This window comes from Ceratotherium simum, chromosome 39 (assembly GCF_057802395.1).
Source record: "Ceratotherium simum simum isolate JZ-2026a chromosome 39, ASM5780239v1, whole genome shotgun sequence".
NCBI classification, from domain to species: Eukaryota; Metazoa; Chordata; class Mammalia; order Perissodactyla; family Rhinocerotidae; genus Ceratotherium; species Ceratotherium simum.
In genome coordinates, this window is record NC_141938.1 from 2,291,493 (window position 1) to 2,313,802 (window position 22,310).

The window sequence follows — 22,310 nt, forward strand, 5'->3', positions numbered from 1 at the left end:
ACACACATACACATCCTCAAGTCACGAATGGGGACATGCAGGCCAGCCCATAGCTGCACACAGCTCCCATGGGCGCACACTCACACGCGCGCCGGCGGCACGGCCTGGCCAGGGCCGAGGACAGGCGTGGCGAGGCCTCCCGTGGCCAGCGCTCGTCTGGAGGCGAAGGAAGGAGTGGGGGAAACGTTTCATTTGCAGCCGTGAGACCCACCCCATCCGCCCTGGAAACCTGGCCCTGGCTCCTGAATGGGGCCTCTGTGCGCCGTCCCGTGGAGCCATGTCAGGGCTGGGAGGCCGGCCTCAGGGGCCACCCAGCCCCACGCCAGGGCCCAGAGGGCAGTCCCCCCAGACCAGAGGAGCCCTCCCCACCCCAGCCCTGCTGCATCTGGAGGCCATGCCCCACATCCAGCCTACTGGGGAGGACAGGGCTGCATGGCTGTGCCCTAGCTGCACTTGGGTCTCCAGGGGTCCCCATGTCAGGCCCAATGCGTCCCCAGTCCCACGCCACGGGGACCCTTGCTCCGGCACGAAGGTATGACAGCACGGCTGTATGTGACAGCGTGGCTGAGGATGCAACCGTGTAGCTGTGTGTGACAGTGTAGACGGGCTCCCTGTGCAGCCAGGGAGGGGATGGTGGGGGCAGTCACAGCCCCTTGGCTCATGTCATCGCACACACTCACTGTCACAGACATGGTGTCACTGTCACACCTTCAATCACACAGCCACACACACAGCCACACTGTCTCATCCTCAGTCACACTGTCACACACAACCACACTGTCACACATGCTGTCACACACAGCCAGGCTGTCACACCTTCAACCACACGCAGAGCCACAGTGTCACACCTTCAACCGGCAACACTGTTTGTCACACCCTGAGCCACGCTTTCACACACAGAAATACACCCTCACACCATCACACCCTCAGCGAGTCTGGCCGCCCTCGCCCTCAGCCACACGGTCTCGCAGGTCCTCACAGTTACCCTGACACGCTGGCCCTCGCACGACCGCAGCCTCACGCTGCCCAGCAGAGGCACGCTGACGTCCTCTGTCCAGGGCCCCTGCAGCTGTGCAGCCATGCGGCCGCTCGGAGTCACTGCCCCACTGGGTCACAAGGAGGGGAAGCAGATCTGATTGTGGCCTCCCCAGGGTGTGGCACACAGCTGTCCCTCGATCAGTGTTTGACCCAAGCCGCTCGCTCCAATAACACAACACACCTTCACTGTCACAGTGTCCCAGAGCAGCAGCCAGCAGGTCCAGGCCACTGCAGCACTGCTCAAAGGCCCTGAGGACACTCACTCAGGGCGTCTCTGCTGCAGGTGACAGGCACACATCTCACCCTGCCATGCAAGGCCCACAGTCCCCAGACAGTCACAGAGAAGCACCACGGAGCAAGGACATCCTGTCCACAGCAGTTGCCATCCCCCGTGCCTGTCACAACATTGAGACAGCCCCATAGCCGTCCCAACAAGCAACCAGGCACGCTGACACGGCCCCCACGATAGTCCTAGGACATCCCCAGCCCCCCAAGTCGTGGCGATAGGGACAGATCCATACTGACTCCCCCCTCCCTGCTGTGGCTGGTGCACAGAGAACAGGGGGCTAATGGACGTGCAGCTGGAGGCAGTGGGTGGCAGCCCCCCCACCTCATGAATATTCATCAGCTGGGGCTCTCTCGAACCCGTGGGGAGTTGGAGGTCCCAGGCAGCTGGGCATCCCCTTCTGTGCCAGGAGCCACTCAGGTGAGGGGGGCTCAGCCAGGCTCCGGCAGTCCTCGGAACCCACACCCAGTCCCACACATAAGCACACACGAGCTTGTGAACATGAACCACCAGACACACAAAGAACAGTCACACAAACTCACAACCACACTCAACAGCATGGTCATCCACCGTCATACACACATACACACACACACCAGGCATGCAAATACAGGCACACACACAATCACATGAACTCACAATCACAAACACATAATCACACCCAAACCACAGACACCATCTCTCTGTCTCTGTCTCCCTCACACACACCCCTGAGGCATGCAAACATGGACACACACAGTCCCAGGAACTCTCAAGCACACAATCACTCCCAACCACAGACACCCACCGCGCGCGCACACACACACACACCAGGCACGCGAACACAGGGGCACGCAGTCACGTGATCACAAACACACAGATACACCTTTACACACAAACTACACGGACACTCACCATCACACACAGGCATGAAAATACACACACACACGTTTCCAAACACATGGGCATACAATCACCTCCAAACTACAAGCAACTATTTCTCACAAAAGTCCACACAAGTGTGCAAACATGGACCCACACATTGGTACGTGTACTTCCACTGACCCTCAAATGCAAACTCAGACACACAACCACCCCCAAAGAGCACCTTCACCACCATCCCTCCCTCCCTCCTCTCTCTTTCTCACACACACACACACGCGCACACACACACACAGTACAATCTCACTCCACCCCCTGACGTTCGCAGAGGGGAAACTGAGGCACTGAGCGGCTGAAGGCCCCCCAAGGAGTGCGGCCCCTCCTGACTCCGGGCAGAGGCTGCGGCCGGGCGCCCCCTGCTGGCCCGGCCCCTGCAAGAGCGCGCGGGGCGGTGCGCGGGGCGGGCACGCGCCTGACGTAACCATGGCATCCTCTTGGCACGCGCGGCCCGCGCGCGGGAGGGCGGGGCGGGCGCGTTGCCATGGCGCCCGCGGGCCGCGTGAATGGGGCATTGTTCGCTGCCGCGCCGGGCCGGGCTGTCCCGGACCCACCCGGATCCACCCGGGCCGGCAGAGACGGGAAGAGCCGGAGAGACAGGGAGAGACAAGAGAGGGGGAGAGACAGAGAGATGGAGAGCCTGCGAGATGGAGAAATGCACGGACAGGAAGGACGGACTGAGGGAGAGTGGCCATGGAGAGGCAGAGCCGGGAGGGAGATGCGAGATGGAGGGCTGGGGTGGGAGACAGGGGCAGGACCAGCCGGCGAATACGCACTGTGCCCGGCCCTGTGCCTGGCAACCGGGCGAGGCAGTGGCCCAGAACCCCCAGACAAAGTCAGAGACGCTGAGAGGTGGGAGGAGACCCATCCATAGAGACCCAGGAAGGGAGGGCAGGGCATGCTCCCAGGGTCTCTGGTCCCACCCACGCCTGTCCCTCCTCCACTCCGCTTTGGAGAACACACCGCCTCGGTTTTGACACTGTCGCTAAGCGCACCTCTGTCCTACACACCTTCACACACCCCCGGACAAGATACCAATGACACAGGGACCCAGTCTTGGGGACACTGCCCCAGACACTCCAAGACACCCTCATGGACAGGGTGACACCTACAGATACACCTATTGACACCCAGTGACAGTCATGGTCGCAGGCAGACACACCCATACGACAGGATCACTCACAGTCACAGATACGGCCCCATAGATGCACCGTCACAGGAGGACCCTGCCAGACACGTGGTCCCCATCACAAATGGCCACACACACTGTGTGGGGACACTGTCATATGTGGCCACCCCAGACACACAGTGCATTCTCACACCTGCACACGTTTCCCTACGCTCACTGACACCTTCACAGACGCATGCGCGCTTTCCACCCTGCGTCTGACCCTAGGACAGGGTGTCCCTGGCTGGGACTGGGGGTCTGTGGTGATGCTGGGTCCAGTTCTCCATGTTTGACAGACGGACATCAGTCACCAGCCGGGGTGGGGAGGGGCAGGGAGGGAGGCGAAGCCCCAGCCCCCCTCCCCCTCAAAGGGTTGGGTCAAACTAGGCCAGGGTGGTCCCCTAACTCCTCCATGGCTGGGTCAGCTTGGCCCAAATCTGGACTAAGGGTGTCCCCTGGTGGCCATGTGTGGTCTCTGCACCCATCAGGTGGATGGCTGGCCGCCCAGTGGCCAGGCCTGAAGAGCAGGGCAGACAGGACAGGCCCAGCTCAGCACAGAGTGGAGAGACCAGAAGCCAGGATCAGGACACAGGAACCCAGATCCAGAATCCAGAGCCAAATCCCAAAATCAGAATGTAGACTCCCAGATACCAAGATCTAGAAGCCAGGTCCAAGAACTCAGGACCCAGAATCCAGAAGCCAAAAATCTAGATCTTGTCCTCTAGAATCTAGAATCAAGGACCCAGAATCCGGATCCAAGAAGCCCGGGCCCAGAGCCCCCCTCAGAGCCAGCTCCTGCCTTCCTCCAGCCCCCCCAGATTGGAGCCCGGGCAGCGGGGCTGGTGAGGGCAGGAAACAACTGAGGGGCAGGAGAGACCCTGCAGAGACCACACAGAGCTTCTCCCGGCTGCTGCCCCTGTGTGCTCACACACACACACACACACACCAGGATCTTACACACAGACCCACATGCCCAAACATACAGCCTGTGACCATCAGTGTACAGCACCCCCCCCAGATACACATACACAACCACACACACGCCATCACACATACACCCTGACACACACCATCACCCAAAGACACCGGAACCACTGTACGGGCCTCTCCCAGCTCATGGCGCATGCTCATCTGTGTACCCCCAGGATCTCAGAGCTGCCCCCGACCCGGGCCACCCCACAAGCTCAGACACACAAAAGCCCATACTCCCAGCCGTGAACTCAGACATGCTCACAGAATTGTGGAGGTGGCACATGTGCACACACACACAAACTCCCCCAAGCACGGAAACGCCCCACGCCTTGGCAGCCACGCGGCCCCTGGGAACAGGCCCCCCGGGACCGGGCTCGCCGAGCACCCCCGTGCCCACCCCAGCCTCCCCCGCCTGGCCGGCTGGCGGGCTTTAATACAGATGCCAAACTCATAATTGTAACTGAGGGTGACAGGGTCACCTTGAGCCCCAGATGCTCGCGCGGTGACAGATGGCGTTGGCAAACCTGATTAGCGGCCCCCGTGCCAGCGCCTGCAGCACCTGCATCCCGCCCCTCCCCCGCCCCCAGCACTCATGACGCCCATTACAGGGCCTGGGGGGCAGGGGTGGGCTGGCACTGCCCGGGAGGGGGCAGGGACTCCGGGGGCCCCCTGGCACCAAGGTTTCCAGCTGGATCCCCGGCTGGCAGGAGGTGGGCACAGCTGAAGGGGAGAAGCAGGCACTTCACGCCTGCCAGAGAGAGGGGTGCCCACGGTGCCAGGGCAGAGCTGCCCACTCGGACGCTGCCTGGGGTCTGGCAGAGAACACTGGACGGGGGAGAGTGCGTCCCCATGGGCCCCTCCTGAACCCCACCCCCCGCCGGGCCCTGGAGCAGGGCCTCGGGAGCTGCCCGCCTGGCCTGTTCCCACCCGCCGAGCAGGCCTGCGGGGTCGAGGTCACGGGCTCCCACGCCCCTCAGCCCATCTGTTTCCTCAGGTCCCCGTCGTGCTCCCTCACCTGGGCCTTCCTTCCTGCAGCAGGAAGAGGGCCAAGGGGGCCCGACCGCCCCCGCCCTGCGCTCCGGGGGGCATTTGGAGGCGGCCCTGACAGCGCCACATGTCCCTGCGTCTGTGCCAGACGGGCCCATCTGCCAGGGCCCCGGTTCCAGCCGCACAAAGCCAGGCCGCCCTTGGCCGCTCAGCCCCTCGCCCAGCTGAGGGGGCACCCCACGCCATGCTCCAGCACACGGCCGCCCACCCCCAGAGCACCCCAGATGGAGGAACACACTCACGCACACACACACACAGCCGGGCTCGGCCAGCCTTTATGGTTCCTGTAGAAGCCACGCTGGGCGTGAGGCTGCGTGGAGACGCAGGGGGCACAGGAGGTGCGGCTGGAGCACGTGGGTCCCCTCTGACTCGGCAAGCCCAGGTGCCCCCCAGAACTATGTCTGCCTCCCTGACTGTCTCCTGGGGTCCCTAGGATGGGGTGGTCACTGCATCTCCTGGTCTGGGTGGGGCCGTCTGTCCCCCCTGCAGCTGGGGGGGCGTCTTTGACTCATTCTGCGGGAGGAAGCCCAGTCTGGAGGTTGAAAGTGGGCGCCACACGGCCTCGGGCTCGAATGCCACCTCTGCCATGTCATGCGTGACCCTGAGCGAGTGACTTTGTCTCCTGGGGCCTCAGTTTTCTTCTCTGTAAAATGGGTGACCCCAGCCTCTGACTCATTGGGCTGCTGTCAGGACGAGAGTTAGCACACGTCAAACGCTTGGAGCAAGGCCTGGTAAACAGGGAGTGCTCAATAAGTGTGCGCTACGAGTGGCCCACCCCATGGCTGGGGCGGTGCCTGGCATCCCCTGGAGCAGGGCGAGGACTCTGGGGACATGTCTGGCTGTCCCCGCGTCCCTGGTCTCTCGACCCGGTGCGCATGATCCAGGTCGGCGTCTTCCTCGGCCATCTCCCCGCGTCTCCCGGGCGCGTGCGTCCGTGTGTCCATCCGAGGTGCTCAGCTCACGCCCTCGGGCTGCACTGGCAGCCCTCCACCAGCACGGTGAACATCTTCACCCGCCGGGAGGCTGGGCGGCCCGGCCGACACCACAGGGCCACGGGCACCCGGTGCTGGCGAGCCGGCACACAGCTGTTGCAGAGGACCAGCGGGGCGGGCTCCAAGCCGGGGACGTAGAGCGAGGAGCAGCGGCCAAAACAGAGGTGATTCCGGAGGTGGACAGCCGTGCAGCCCGGCCGGGAGAGCACCTGGGCAGAGGCACGGAGAGGGGTCAAGGGCAGTGGAGTCTGGGGCCGGAGTGGCGAGAATGCCCATCCACTTCCTCCCCACCTTCAGAGGCACGGGTGCCTGGGTTCAAATCCTGACTCTGCTGCCTGCTGACTGTGTGACTTGGGGCAAGTTACTCAACCTCTCTGGGCCTCAGTTTTTTCACCTGTAAAATCATCGAAGTTCAAGCAGGAACAAAAGAAACCATTCCAGGCCTTTCAACAGAGAGCATTAATACACGGAAGAGCTGCTTTTCCCAAGCAGAGGACGATGACAAGGTCCTGGGGATTGCCACGTGCAGGAAGCCGCTGCCACCTCTAGGGATGAGGGACAGCAGGGAGGGGTGGCACTACAGGAGCCCCGGGGCAGGGGACGGAGTTTAAACAGAAAGCCCTTAGCCCCTTGCCTGCACACAGTTGGTGCTCAATAAACGTTAGTTCCTCCTTGATCCCCTCCAGCTAGGCGGGTCTAACAGCTCACCCCAGATCATGGCCCTCCTTGTTTAAACCCTGCACCCCCCACTGCCCTTCACCGCTCCCGCCCTCATTTACCCCCTCCCCTCCTCACTCACTCCACCCCAGCCACCCCAGCCTCCTCCCCAGCCTCCTCGAGGTTCCTCCCGCCCGCTGCCCTGCTGTGCCCTCCGCCTGGACCGCCCTTCCATCCACCCTTCCCCGAGCTCCCTCCAATCCATCCTGCCTTTCTCAGAAGCGCCCCCAGGGGAAATTTCGCCCCTGGTGGTCTCTGTCCTGGCACCTCCGTCTCTTTAAGGGCTCATAGTGATGTACCGCTGTGTCTCCTTGGCAGACAGTTCTTTCATTGTTCCTTCTCTCCCAGAATATAAACTAGCTGAAGACACGGACTTTCTCTGTCCTGTTTATTCACGGCTGTCGCCCCCCTAGGGGCATCATAACAGGAGCTGACACTTAGGGAACCCTAACACCAGGCTGGGCCCACGACACTCACCTCAGATGAACTCACTGCTCCCCACGACACTGTGAGGCTGGGACAGTTATTATCCCCATTTACAGATGAGGAAACTGAGGGTCAGAGAAGTCTCTTGCCTCAGGCCACACAGCTGCTGAGGAGGCTGCTAGCCCTCGGAGCATCTTTGTGCCCCTACCCCGGGGCAGTTGCAGCTCTGAGAGAGGGTCCGCAGCTGGATCCCAGGCCAGGGGTCCCTCTCCTGGGTGCAGGGTGCATGCTGTATGGCGCCACTGAGGCAGGCTTGAGGGCCAGGTGGCTGCTCCAGGGCCGTGCGGTCACTGTCACGTCGCCTAAAGTCCCCTGAATTCAGCAAGGGTTTGTTGAAGGAATAGCAAGCCAAGGGGCCTTGGAGACTGATGGCTTGCCGAGCATGGTCCCAAACACTTTGCATGAATTCTCAACTGTCATTAACTCCGCGTTACAAAGGTGGGAAGTGAGGCCCAGAGAAGGGAAGACACCTGCCGTGGGTCACACAGAAATGAGCAGTTAAGGCAGAACTGGAACCCAGTATCCCTGGCTCCAAAGCCTGTGCCAGAAACGACCCATGGTTTGAATTCCCAAAACCTTTATGGAGCACCGACTGAATGCAGCTGTGAGAGGGCGCCCCACGGCAGCCTCATTTGGACTGCCCAATAGCCCCGAGGAGCCAGGTACCGCTGTCACTCGTTCATTCATTCCACAAACACTAACTGAAGGCCTGCTGTGTGCCTGGCTCTGCTCTGGGGTCCAGGGACGGGGATGCAGAAGAGGACAAGGCATGAAAACCCCCGCCCTGGTGGAGCGGACAGTCCAGTGAGGACACAGACGATAAATGCAATCCCAAATCAACGTCACATGTTAGGTGATGGTGTGTAATATGGCGGGAAATAGAGCAGAACCAGGGGAACGGGGTGGGAGGGCTGAATTTTTAAGCAACATTTGAATAAAAACCTGACAGACGTAAGAGAAGGAGCCACAGAATTTGGCGGCGGGGGCGGCGGGCCCAGCCCGGTGGCCCAGCAGTTAGGTGTTCGCGCTCCGCTGCTGGTGGCCTGGGTTGGATCCTGGATGTGGACCGATGCACCACTCGTCGGACCATGCTGTGGCGGCGTCCCATATAAAGTGGAGGAAGATGGGCACGGATGTCAGCCCAGGACCAATCTTCTTCAGCGAAAAAAAAAAAAAAGAGGAGGATTGGCAACAGATGTTGGCTCGGGGCTGATCTTCCTCACAAAAAAAAAAAAAAAGAGCCGGCCCCATGGCTTAGCGGTTAAGTGCGCGTGCTCCGCTACTGGCGGCCTGAGTTCGGATCCCGGGCGTGAACCGACGCACTGCTTCTCCGGCCATGCTGAGGCCGCGTCCCACATACAGCAACTAGAAGGATGTACAACTGTGACATACAACTATCTACTGGGGCTTTGGGGGGAAAAAAGGAGGAGGATTGGCGATAGATGTTAGCTGAGAGCCGGTCTTCCTCAGCAAAAAGAGGAGGATTAGCACGGATGTTAGCTCAGGGCTGATCTTCCTCACAAAAAAAAAGGGGGGGGGGTTGCTAGAGGAAGACGGAACAGCTAGTGCAAAGGTCCTGAGGTCAATATAACATTGGTGTGTCTGGGGAAAAACGAGGCAGCTGGTGTGGCAGGAGTGAAGTGGACCAGGGGAGAGTGGGAGGAGGTGAGGGCAGGGAGGTGACCGCCAGATCATGCAGGACCCTGAAAGGATGGGGCTTTTGCTCTGAGTGAGGTGGGAGCCATGGAATGTTCTGAGCAGAGGAGGGATGAGATCTGACTCAGGTGCTCCCTCTGGCCACTGAAGGTGAAAATAGACTTGGGGGACAGGGCGGTGATAGCAGAAGCCGGGAGAGCAGGATGCGGCAGCTGCACTGGCCCCGGGGGGAGAGGCATAGGCCTTATTTTATGAGGGAGGAAACAGGACCAGAGACATTCTGGTGAAGGACACAGGGCTTGACCCCAAATCTGACGCCACAGCCTGTGCTCCAACAACGCTGAAACCCAGACCCCCCCTCACCTGAGTGAAGGGCACGGCCTTGCACATCTCCTGGGCCACTTCCTGGGGGTCCAGGGGCAGAGAGACGGTGGTGGCCGCGTCCTGCCCGCGCTGCAGCATGCCCGTCCCCAGCCGCCCGGTTCTCTGCAGGCCCAAGAAGGCCTTCCAGCTGCTGAGGGCAGAGGATGTCGCGGGGGGGGCCAAGGCCCCTCGGCCTGGAGCCTGGGTCTGATTGCCGGCTGCCCAGGCCAGGCCAGGTAGGGGCCTCCTCGAGCCTGTGGGCAGCTGGGCCCCGCTGAGCAGGCTCAGGAGAGTGGTCAGCTGGCCGAGGAGCATCTGTCTGTCCATCTGTCCGTCAGTCTGGGACTGGGCTCAGGGTCCTGGGCAGTCGACCCTGCTGTCTGGCGAGTGGAGTCTGGGTCCTCCAGACGTGCTTTTAATGCCTGGCCCCCCACCTGGGCCGCCTGGGAGGCGCCTCTGCAAACCCACATTGGGGAGGAGAGTAAACCCAGGCCTGCTGGGTTCCCACCCCTCCCCCAGCCCAGCAGGGGCTGGGGGCTGGGCCTGCGGGTGTGTGGGCTGTGGGGACAGGTCTAGAGACAGGGGCTCAGGGGCACAATGCCAAAGGCCCTAAGGGGGCCTTCATCCGTTTAGCAAAATCAGATTTTGCAGTTTAGGCCTCTCAGATTTCAATCTCAACATCCCAACTTCCTGCCTGTGCAACCTCGGTCAAGTGCCCTAACCACTCTGGGCCTTAGCTTCCTCTTCTGTAATACGGGGATAATGACAGTCCCTACCTGGTAGGCTTGTTTTGAGGACTGGAGGAGATAATTTATGTAAGGAGCTTAAAATGGAGGCTGGTACATAGTAGCACCATGAGTAAGCTATGATGAAGATTATTGCTGTTGTTTTTCCTTAGCACCTATTAGAGGCGGGCCAGAATTCTGAGCCCTGGGGCTACAGGGGAATAAGTCGGAAAATGGATCCTTGCTGCTGCAGATTTTACATTGTTGTGCAGAAAACAGACAGTACAAGATAAATAAGATGATTTCAGAGTTCTAAGTGTTAAGAAGATACTAAAATGGGATGTGCCTTAGGGGGTCGGGGAGAGGGCTTCCGCCCCCGCGGTGGTCAGAGAAGGCCTCCCTGAGGAGGTGACATTTTTGCAGAGCCCCGAGGTGGCTTGGGAGGAGGCGGTGGGAGCAGCCTGGTGGGGGGTGGAGGTTGGAGTGCTGGAGACACATAAAACAGGCGGGAGCCACGTTGCAGGCTTTGGGGCCCCGGGCGCGGCTGGGGGGTCCGGGGCAGGCCCTGGCCCCTCCGCGGCCCCCATCTCGCACCCAGGTGAGGAGCTGCAGCCCGTGGGCCCGGCCGTGAGAAGCGACAGGGCCGGTGCTTCCCGCGCCCCACGAGCTGCGCGTGCGATGGGGCGCGCTCGCCCTCTGGCGGCCACTCTCGGGACTGCAGGCGGCCGCGCCCGGGGCACCCGCCTCCCAGGCGCCCCACCTGGAGGTGCGCGGGCGCCGCCCACTCAGCCCGCCCCATCTCAGCTCCTCAGCGTCCCCTCGCCTGCCCTTCCGCTATCCTCTAGACCCCGCTAATGGCAGCTGCGTCCTGCCACGTGCTAAGGCCCCAAACTTTGGAGTATACTTGACCCCTCTCTCTGCCCCTAGCCCCTCTGATAGGATAGCAAGTCCCGTCTGCTTCAGAATCTACCCAGAATCCGCCCACTTATCACTCGCTCCTCGCTCCCCAACCTGGACACGGCCCCCATTATCTCCCACCTGACCCAGTACAGTCCCTCCGCCCAGGTCCCCCAGCTCCCGCCTCCGGCCCCCAAAGTCTGTTCCCCTCACAGCCACCAGAGGGCTCCTGGAGCACCTGAGTCCGAGCCTGTCCCTCCTCCGCTCAGACCCTTCCAAGGCTCCCACCTCACCTCGAGGAACAGCCATAGCCTGCTCCCATCCCCTCCCCACCCTCGTCTCCCCCTTTCTCACTCCCTGCAGCCCACGGGCCTCCGCGCTGTTCTCCGGACTCCCCAGGCATGACCCCATACCTACGACACAGCTGCACAGGGCTGGGGAGGCTGGCTAAGTTTCAACATGGAAAGATAGCCAAGAAAAATGAAGTTTAAAAAAATTCAGAACAGGGTGTCTATTATGCGATGACCTTTTGGGGGATAAGAATTTACAGCTACAGTTTACCTGTATATGAGCAGCAGGATTTTCTTGTTGGGGAGGATGGAAATAGAGGATGAAATGGGGGGCTTCACTTTAGAGTTTAAAAGTTGGTTTGTTTTTTGTTTTTTTTGGTGAGGAAGATCAGCCCTGAGCTAACGTCCATGCCAATCCTCCTCTTTTTGCTGAGGAAGACTGGCCCTGGGCTAACATCTGTGCCCATCCTCCTCTACTTTGTATGCGGGCCGCCACCACAGCATGGCTTGACAAGTGGTGCGTAGGTCCGTGCCCGGGGTCCGAACCTGCAAACCCCGAGCCTCGGAAGCACAGCACTTGAGCTTAACCACTCACTGGGCCGGCCCCTAAAGATTGTTCTAACCACGGAAAAAGAAAAAGAAAAGAAAAACAACACAAAAAAATCTATATCTTTGTTCTGACCTTTGCTTTTTAAGTGAATGATTTCAGGCATTCAAATAAGTATAGATAAAAATGTGACAAACACCCCTGTACTCATGACCCCAATTAAGAAATAAAAGATTACAGATCTGTGAGAAACTGCTCTGTACTTGTCCCTAATCCCTGAATTGGCCCATTATAATCCACATGCCTGTATTCATAGTTTTGCTACATATGTATCAATTCAGAAAGGATACCTAAAATTGTTTCATTTTAAACTTAATATACATGGTATCATAATGTAAATATTCTCTGAACTTTCATCTGTCCTCCACTTCATGTTCCTTCAGTTTCACCCCTGAGCAGTATTCCACTGCACATACATACTCCAAATTTATTTCTCCATTATCCAATTTTTAACTATCACCATCCTGCAAAGAACATTCTGGAACATGACTCTTTTGCACCTGGCTTTTTGCACTTACTCTATCTGGGAGTTTGCTCCGTATCAGTGGTTCACATTCCTGGCTGCACGTTACAGTCTTTTCTAATCAGGGAATGGATGCCCAGACCCTGCTCCAAATCAACTACATTGAAATCTCCAGGGATGGGACCCAGGCGTTGGTGTTTTTACAAAACCCCTCAGGGCTGCTGTAGGTCTCAGACGTGAGCACGCATCAGTGTCACCTGGGAGGCTTGTGCACGGATCACTGGGCCCACCCACAGAGTATGTGATTCTGGGACGGAACCTGAAAACCTGCATTTCTAACAAGTTCCCATGCGATGTTGACGCTGCTGGCCTGGCGACATGTTTTCTCTGAGAACATGGAGACATGGAGAGGGCCCTTCTTTTTTAACATCTGCATAGTATTCCATCCTACGGACATTCAGTAATTTCTTTAACAGATCCTCTATTCTTGGACATTTAGGTTATTTTCCATCTTTTGTTACTACTGTTGATGCAAATAATCCATAATCAATCTATAAGTCAAAATTGGGGTGAGTTTATTATGAGCCAGGTCTGAGGACTAGCCTGGAGCCTTCCTTCCCCAAAGAAGGAAGCTCTCTGAAGAAGTGGGGTGTACAGAGTGGTTATACAGCATCTTGGAACAAAGAGCCCACGTCACATATGACAGGAATGTCTCTTTTACTACTGTCACGAGATACTGAGCTGGCACAGCAAGTCAGTGGTCACAAGGTGAGCACAGCAGGTCGGTAATTAATCCTTAATTTCAGGGCCGGTCTGGTGGTGTAATGGTTAAGTTCAAGCACTCTGCTTTGGCAGCCCGGGGTTCGCCAGTTCGGATCCCGGGCACGGACCTACTCACGGCTCATCAAGCGGTGCTGAGGCGGCGTCCCACACAGAAGAGCTACAACTCTACAACTATGATACACAACTATGTACTGGGGCTTTGGGGAGAAAAAAGAAAAAAAAGAGGAAGATGGGCAACAGATGTTAGTTCAGGGCCAATCTTCCTCAAAAGAAAAAAAAATCCTTAGTTTCCAGGAAGAGATGCTTATCCTAAAGGAAATGCTGATACGGGGGGAAGCTACATCCCTATCTTTAGGGGCATCATTCTTGTCTTTGGGACACAGTAAATGTTTAAAGCAGATGGACAATGCATGCTCAACAGGCCACGTCAGGCCCTTTTGGAAAAACAAGGTCAGGCCAAGTGAATTTTACCCCAAATGGCTTCCTCATATGCTCCAATATATCCTATTGCTTGTCACTTATTTATCACTACTACCAAAAAAAAAAAAAATCCCTACGATGGAACATCATTCAACTATAAAAAGGAATGAAGTACTGTATTAATTTGCTGGGGCCACCGTAACAAAGCGCCACAGACTGGATGGTTTACACGACAGACGTTTATTTCTCACAGTTGGGAGGCTGGAAGTCCGAGATGGTGTCAACAGAGTTGGTTTCTTCTGAGGGCCCCCTCCTTGGCTTGTAGCTGGTCGCCTTTCCTGTGTGTGTGTCTGGGTTCAAACTTCCTCTTTTCATAAGGACACCGGTGATACCGGATAGGAGCCCACCCTAGTACCTCCTTTTAACTTAGTCACTTCTTTAAAGACCCTCTATCTAAATATGACCATGTTCTGAGGCACTGAGACTTAGCACTAATATACGAATTTTGGAAGGCCACAACTTCGGCCATCGCAAGTACTGATACATGTTCCAATATGGATGAGCCTCGAAAATGCGCTGAGTAAAAGAATCCAGACACAAATGGTCACATGTTGTGTGACCCCATTGATACGAAGTGTCCAGAACGGGCAAATCGGTGGAGACCGAAAGTAGATCGCTGTTGCCAGGAGGGGGAATGGAGAGTGATTACTAAAGCGGATGGAGTTTCCCCTTGGGGTGATGGGAATGTTCTAGAAGAGAGAGAGGTGGTAATTGCACGACATTGTGAATGTACTAAATGCCACTGAATTGTTCACTTTTTTTTTTTAGAATTTAATTTTATTTATTTATTTTTCCCCCCAAAGCCCCAGTAGATAGTTGTATGTCATAGCTGCACATCCTTCTAGTTGCCGTATATGGGACGCGGCCTCAGCATGGTCGGAGAAGCGGTGCATCGGTGCGCGCCCGGGATCCGAACCCGGGCCGCCAGCAGCGGAGCGCAAGCACTTAACCACTAAGCCATGGGGTCGGCCCTGAATTGTTTACTTTAAAATGATTAATTTCACGTTGTGTGAATTTTACCTCGGTTTAAGGCCCGCCCTCCGAAGCCCCCCCGCCCCCCTTGACCATGTGGTCCCCGCTGTGAGCAGAGCCCGGGCCAGCGGCTGAAACTCGGCCCAGGCTGGTTTGATACCAGGGTGACTACTCTCAACCTCTAGGCTGGTGGTTTTCAGAGCAGTTCCCAAGTGTCCTGGCCTGGGAGGAAACTGCGGCTCAAGGTCCCGCACCTGACTGCCTGTGAGCCCCATTCCGGGCACTGGCTTCCTCCTGCACCTCCTTTATAAGTCTCGGTGTGTCTCACCCACAAGACTGTGTGCTGTTCCAGGTCAGGGACCATCTCTACTTCATTTCCTCTCTCTTCAAAGGTCCCCGGAGTAGAGGCAACAACTGCTGGTAACAGCAGAAGTAGTGTAAAGGCCCCGAGACCAGTGCCCGTCAGGGACCACATGGCCTTTCTGCCTCCCAATGGGTCTTCCTGTTCTCCATGCTGACCCACTCAACGTCCTTTCTGTTCAGCAGCCAGAGGAGAACCATAAGCCATATCCATCACTCCTCTGCTCAAAGACCTCCCATGGCTCCCCACTGCCCTCGGAAGAAACCCAGAATCGCTCACCATGGCCTGGAAGGCCTGCGTGGCCGGCCCCTGCCTCACGCTCTTCACTCAGTGGACCTCAACCACACAAGGGGACCCCGACAGGGAGGCCCATTGCAGCACCACTTCTGCAATCAAGAAAAACTGGAAATGAATGTCCATCAAAACCGCCTGACGGAATAATTAGTTTATTCACACCATGCACAATATCGAGCAGAGATTTTTTCTTTCTTTCTTTCTTTCTTTTTTTTTGCTGAGGAAGATTTGCCCTGACCTAACAGCTGTGCCAATCCTCCTCTATTTTGTACGTGGGTCGTGACCACAGCATGGCTGACGAGTGGTGTAGGTTCGTGCCCAGGATCCGAACCCACGAGCCCAGGCCACCCAAGTGGAGCACACCGAACTTAACCACTCTGCCATGGGGCCGGCCCCCAGAGATTTTGTTTTCAAACTTTTTTTACCACTCTGCGCAGTAAGAAATACATTTTACACTGTGAACCAGAGGTGGGAGATTGTACTTTCCAAAGAGGCCTCAACGATATGTCCCCTCCTACATGCTCTACATACAATCCTTTGTATGTGACTTTGACAATGTGACCTTGACAATCTTTTGATGGAGTGACAAAGTCTCTGACCCCTCCCCTTGAACAACCTTTGTGACTGGCTCAGCCAACAGAATACAGCAGAAACGGTGTCATGTGACTGCCGATACTCAGTCATAGAAACGCCATGCGCTTCAGACTTCTTCACTTGGGATCCAGCCGCCATGCTGTGAGGAAGCTCCGACCGCCCCATACAGAGAGACCACTGTGTAAATATGCCAGCGGAGAGCCCAGCTGAGGCTCCAGCCAGCATCAATCACAAGACATGAATGAGCAAAGATGCCTTCTGATGATTCTGGCGGCCAGGCTCAAGTCACTCAACTTTAAATTCTTCCCAGCTGGGGCTGCAGGCAGCATGGAGCAGAGACAAGCCATCGCCGCTGTGCCCAGCCCAAATTCCTGCTCTATGCAATCCAGGAGCATAACAAGACGGGCTGTTTGGGGCAGGTTCACCAGCATCAATTGCAATGGGAACACTGGTACATACATGCATGCATATGAGGCAAATAAAAGTTTTACCAAACACTACTTACCCTGACTACATGTGAGCGAGTCTGATATTTTTATTCTATTTTTTCATTAAAAATAACCTCTGTCCACCCTTGTTCATAGGAGCATTATTCACAACAGCCAAAAGATGGAAGCAGCTCAAGTGTCCATTGATGGATGAACAGATAAGCAAAATGTGGCAAATACATGTGATGGAATATGATTCAGCCTTGAAAAGGAAGGACAGGGCTGGCCCAGTGACGCAGCAGTTAAGTGCACTCACTCCCCTTTGGCGGCCCAGGGTTCACAGGTTTGGATCCTGGGCACGCACTGATGCACCACTTGTCAGGCCATGCTGTGGCGGCGTCCCATATAAAGTAGAGGAGGATGGGCACGGATGTTAGCCCAGGGCCAGTCTTCCTCAGCAAAAAAAAAAAGAAGAGTAGGATTGGCATTGGTTGTTAGCTCAGGGCTGATCTTCTTCACAAAAAAATTAAAAAACTTCCTTTAAAAAAAAATGTAGGGGGGGGCTGGCCCCATGGTAGTGGTTAAGTGCACATACTCCTCTGCTGGCGGCCCGGGTTCGGATCCCAGGTGTGCATCGATGCACTGCTTGTCAAGCCATGCTGAGGCCGCGTCCCACATACAGCAACTAGCAGGATGTGCAACTATGACATACAGCTATCTACTGAGGCTTTGGGGAAAAAAAGGAGGAGGATTGGCAATAGATGTTAGCTCAGAGCTGGTCTTCCTCAGCAAAAAGAGGAGGATTAGCGTGGATGTTAGCTCAGGGCTGATCTTCCTCACAAATAAAATAACCAACAACAAAAAAATGTAGGGGCTGGCCCCAAGGTGTAGCAGTTAAGTGTGCACCCTCCGCTGCTGGCGGCCCGGGTTCGGATCCCGGGCACGCACCAACACACCGCTTGTCAAGCCATGCTGTGGCAGCGTACCATATAAAGTAGAGGAAGATGGGCACGGATGTTAGCCCAGTGCCGATCTTCCTCAGCAAAAAAGAGGAGGATTGGCATCGGATGTTAGCTCTGGGCTGATCTTCCTCACAAAAAAAGAAAAAAAAAGTAAAATTTATTTTAAAAAAATAAAAGGAATTTAGGGCCAGCCCCATGGCTTAGCGGTTAAGCACACGTGCTCCACTGCTGGCGGCCCTGGTTCGGATCCCGGGCGCGCACCAATGCACCACTTCTCCCGCCATGCTGAGGCCTTATCCCACATACAGCAACTAGAAGGATGTGCGACTATGACATACAACTATCTGCTGAGGCTTTGGGGATGGGGGGGAAGGAGGAGGATTGGCAATAGATGTTAGCTCAGAGCCGGTCTTCCTCAGCAAATAGAGGAGGATTAGCACAGATGTTAGCTCAGGGCTGATCTTCCTCACAAAAAATAAATAAATAAATAAATAAAAGGGATTTTAAAAAAAAGATCTGAAGCAATCGAGCCAAAGCGTTAATACTTGTTAAACCTGGGAGATGACATAGTGACTGTACTGCTCTGTCCTTATGAAGTGATTCATTAGGTGATGGATAAAAACTAGACTATTGGTGAACACCATGCAGTCTACACAGAAGCTGAAATATAACGTACACCTGAAATTTACACAGTGTTATAAGCCAATATGACCTCAATAAAATTTTAAGAATGTATAAAGCAACTCTCTAGCACATATAAGAAACTAACACAAGTGGGAGGGAGGCGCTCAGACAGGGAAGAGGAGGATGGGAGACAGGTGGGAGTAAGACTGCTCACTACAATCCTTTTTATTGTATTTTCATTTTTTAAATTGTGAAATGTCATAAATCTAGAGGAAAGTGTGCAACACACACAGTTATATACAGCTGAAAGAATAATTATAACCCAGGCATTGCTGTAGCCCAGATCAAGAAATAACATCGAACACAGTCTGCTCAGAAAAAAGGAGACAGAACGTGAATGACCAGCTCAGCAACCTGTTACAAAGCGGACCCCCTGCCCGCCATGTGGCCACCACCCAGATGTCCCCTCATCCCCACCAGAGGCCTCCAATCTGGACTTCCAGAATGATCACTGCCTCGTTTTTTTTAATCATTCGTTAATCTTTAAGGTGTGCATCCATAATGACACCGGGATTTTTCAACTTGATGTAAAAAAGACCATTTGTGTAAACTTTACACAATGAAAAATACTCCTTTATGACAAGGAATCCCTCAGGTCCCACTTCCTCTGTGGCATATGACGTAAGAGTGATCCCCGGTGTTGTGAGCAGCTGTAATTTCTGCTCCTGCATTCCTGTGCAGTGTGCTATTGGCTGAAACATCAAAATTTAGGTATCCATTCCACTGTGGAAGGTCTGAGGTGTGGGTTGCTGCCAGCTTGGGGTTGATATACATAATGTATATGGTGCTGCGTATAGGAACATTCTTGTTCTGGCTTCCCGGCTCACAGAGCAAGCTGCAATTCTCTTTGTGTGTGTGTGTGATAAAACATATGTTACATAAAATTTACCATTTTAACCATTTTTAAGTGTGCTGTTCAGTGGCATTAAGCACATTCACAATGTTGTGCAACCATTACCACCATCCATCTCCAGAACTTTTTCATCATCCCAAACAGAAACTCTGTCCCCATTAAGCAATAACTCCCATTCGCCGTCTCCTGGCCCCTGCCAACCACCATTCTACTTTCTGTCTCTACGAATCTGACTCCTCTGGGGATTTCATATACGTGGAATCAAACAATACATGTCCTTTTGTGACTGGCTTATTTCATTTCACATAACGTCCTCCAGGTTCATCCACGTTGTAGCATGGGTCAGAATTTCCTTCCCTTTTAAGGCTGAAATCTTTTTTGTAAAATAGTGTTTAATTTCTGCACCACAATCAAACATTTTAAAATATAAAAAATTAAATTAAAAGGTATAAAGTAACTAAATATTTACAATAAAATTTAAAATAAAATTTCTACATAAATATCTTAAATGATACCACTTTAAATAAATTTTTTAAAATAGAAATTTAAATATTTAAAATAACTATCTAGGTAAGGTTTTACATAATTACTTAAAATAAAAATTGTAACTAAGATACTAAAAAGCACAAAATAAATATTTCATGTTATGAACAAATTTAAATAAGTGTTTAACATTTAAATATCTTAATGAACATTTTAAATAGCTTTTAAACATTCAAATTAAAATATAAAGTAATATGCAGACGGAACTTCAAATTGAAATATTTAAATGTTTTAAATAACTATTGAAATGGTTGTTTAAAATAAATTTTAAATATTTACATTTTAAAATAAAAAATAAATGCTATTTAAATATTTTAATTTTAAATACGATTTTAACAAACAACTGCTAAAATAACATCCAAAATTATACCTGAAGACGTATAGAGATACATTAACCCCTCGGCCCGCGCGCGCAGGCAGCGACCCCCACCCCCGCCACCCCAGGTCCCCGGCCCCCGGCCCCCGGCCCGCGCGCCCAGACAGTGACCCCCCCCACGCCCCTCGGCCTGCGCGCGCAGGCAGCGACCTCCCGGCCCCGCCCTCGGCCCGCGCGCGCAGGCAGCGCCGCGGCCAGCCCGCCGGCGCGCGAGGACCCCGCAGGCCAAGATGGCGGCGCCCGTGCAGCGGGCGCGCGGCCTTCTCGGGCTGGCGGCGGCCCTGGGCCCGGGCTCCCGTGGCTACCGGGCGCCGCCGCCCCCGCGCCGCTCGCCGGGGCCCTGGTGGCCGGACCCAGACGACCCGCTGACCCCGCGCTGGCAGCGGGGGCCGCGCTACGCGGCCAAGCAGTTCGCGCGGCACGGCGCGGCCTCCGGGGTGGCCGCCGGATCGCTGTGGCCGTCGCGGGAACAGCTGCGCGAGCTGGAGGCGGAGGAGCGCGAGTGGTGCCCGAGCCTGGCGGCCATGCAGGAGTCGCTGCGGGCGCAGCAGCTGGCCGAGGAGCAGAAGCGGCAGGCCAGGTGCGTGCGCGGGCCCGCGGCGAGCGGGGCCCCCCGCCGGCGCCGACTGCCCGGCGCTCATCGGGGGTGTGCAGGTGCAGGCTGGCCGAGCCCACAGCCGCCTTCGCGGTAACCGTTCACTTAGGCATTCATCAGCAAGTCCTCACTGAGCGCCCGCAGTGTGCAAGGCCTTGTCCCGGGCGAGGAACAGAACAGACAAGATAACTTCAGTTGGCGCCAGAGAACAGTTAGGAAGATAAAATTAGGTGAAGAGTGCGTGCCAGAGGGCGGCTTTGGTTTAGGAGGCCTCGGGCCTCTTTGAGGACTTCTTGTTTAAGGAGAGCCTTGAATGACCAGACATGGCCGTGGGGAGATCTTAGGGAGAGTGTTCCCGGTAGAGGGAACAGCTGGTGCAAAGCCCCTGAGGTAGGAACGTGCCTTAAGGAACAGCCAGGACCTCAGAGTGGGAGGTGATGCAGCCTGGAATCAGGGGCCGAGGTCAAACCGGGAAGCAGGGCTGAAGGATTAGACTTGAGGGAAGACTGCAGGCAAGACCAGGGGCATCTGAGTGGTGCCATTTCCTGCAGGGCAGGGGCAACAGTCGAGGCAGGCGATTTGGAGGAGCAGGCCAGTGTGTTCCTGGTGTTTAACGTGAGGAAGAGCGGCTCACCCCCATTTTAGAGATGAGGAAATTGAGGTCTGAGAACGTGGAGTCAGTCGGCCAGAGTCGGCCAGGCAGTGAACCGCAGAGCTGCAATGTGAACCTGATCACCCGTGTCGGCCCCATCCCGGCTGGAAAACCCTGTTGTGGGGCTGCAGCTGCACCCACAAACTCAGAGCACTGGAGGGAAAGGTCCCCCCTGGTGCCTGGCACTGGGCCTGGCACGCAGCAGCTGCTCAGTGGTGCGTCGGCTGGAGGAGCGAGCTGTGGGCGTGGTGCGTGGCACGTGGATGGACGGCGCGGGACAGCTCAGGGAAAGGCTGGGCGGGCTCCAGGCTGCTCCTGGGGGCGCTGGGCTCAGCGCTGTCCTGTGCTCAAAGTCACGCACAGGCTCACCGCTCCTGCCTGTGTTGGTCCTTGTCAAGACTTCCTGACAGTTAATGGGGAGCTGAGTCGGGCGCAGTTTCTCATGTCCCTGGGGCAGCTGGGAGAGGCAGGATGTGGGCAGATGAGCTCTCCTCTGGCAGGGGGGGGGGTCCTGCCCTCACCGCCCACCCACCCGCCCCCACAGGGAGCAGCTCATCGCAGAGCGCATGGCCAAGATGCCCGAGATGATCGAGAGCTGGCGGCGGCAGCAGCAGGAGCGCAGGGAGAAGGAGCAGGCGGACAAGGAGCGGCGGGCCCGGCTGCAGGCGGAGGCCCAGGAGCGCCTGGGCTACCACGTGGACCCGAGGAGCGCCCGCTTCCAGGAGCTGCTGCAGGACCTGGACAAGCAGCAGCGCAAGCGCCTCAAAGAGGAAAAACAGCGACGAAAGAGGGAGGCCCGAGCTGCCGCCATGGCTGCCAGTGCCACCCAGGACCCAGCAGCCTCCGTGGCCCCCAGCTCCTGAGCTGTGTCCGTCCCCAATAAAACCTGCTGCCTGAAGGCCCCAGCCCTGGAGGCTCTGCGTCTCTCACTGTGCCCCGCCCCGGGCCCCCTGGCTCCTTCCCCAACACCTGGGGCTTCGGAACCCTGCACCAGGCTCTCACTCCAGGACTCGAGGCCACGCCACTAACTGGGGCTTCAGGGAGAGAGAAAGGGGGATGCAGTGGGGAAAATAATGCAGGAGCAGATGGCACAGGAGAAGAAGGCTTC

General features: G+C 55.8%; 2 protein-coding genes across 2 annotated transcripts; one reads left to right on the forward strand and one right to left on the reverse strand.

Moving 5' to 3' along the window:
- Positions 1 to 6,387: 6,387 nt before the first annotated feature.
- DAND5 (DAN domain BMP antagonist family member 5) lies at positions 6,388 to 9,958 on the reverse strand. Its single transcript, XM_004442552.1, has 2 exons — positions 9,644 to 9,958; positions 6,388 to 6,630 (listed from the first exon to the last, which is right to left on the reverse strand). The coding sequence occupies exons 1-2, from the start codon at positions 9,956 to 9,958 to the stop codon at positions 6,388 to 6,390; spliced, it is 558 nt and encodes a 185-aa protein (XP_004442609.1).
- A 10,221-nt stretch (positions 9,959 to 20,179) lies between these two features.
- GADD45GIP1 (GADD45G interacting protein 1) lies at positions 20,180 to 22,110 on the forward strand. Its single transcript, XM_004442551.3, has 2 exons — positions 20,180 to 20,535; positions 21,747 to 22,110. The coding sequence occupies exons 1-2, from the start codon at positions 20,186 to 20,188 to the stop codon at positions 22,063 to 22,065; spliced, it is 669 nt and encodes a 222-aa protein (XP_004442608.2). The 5' UTR covers positions 20,180 to 20,185; the 3' UTR covers positions 22,066 to 22,110.
- The last annotated feature ends 200 nt before the right edge of the window (positions 22,111 to 22,310 follow it).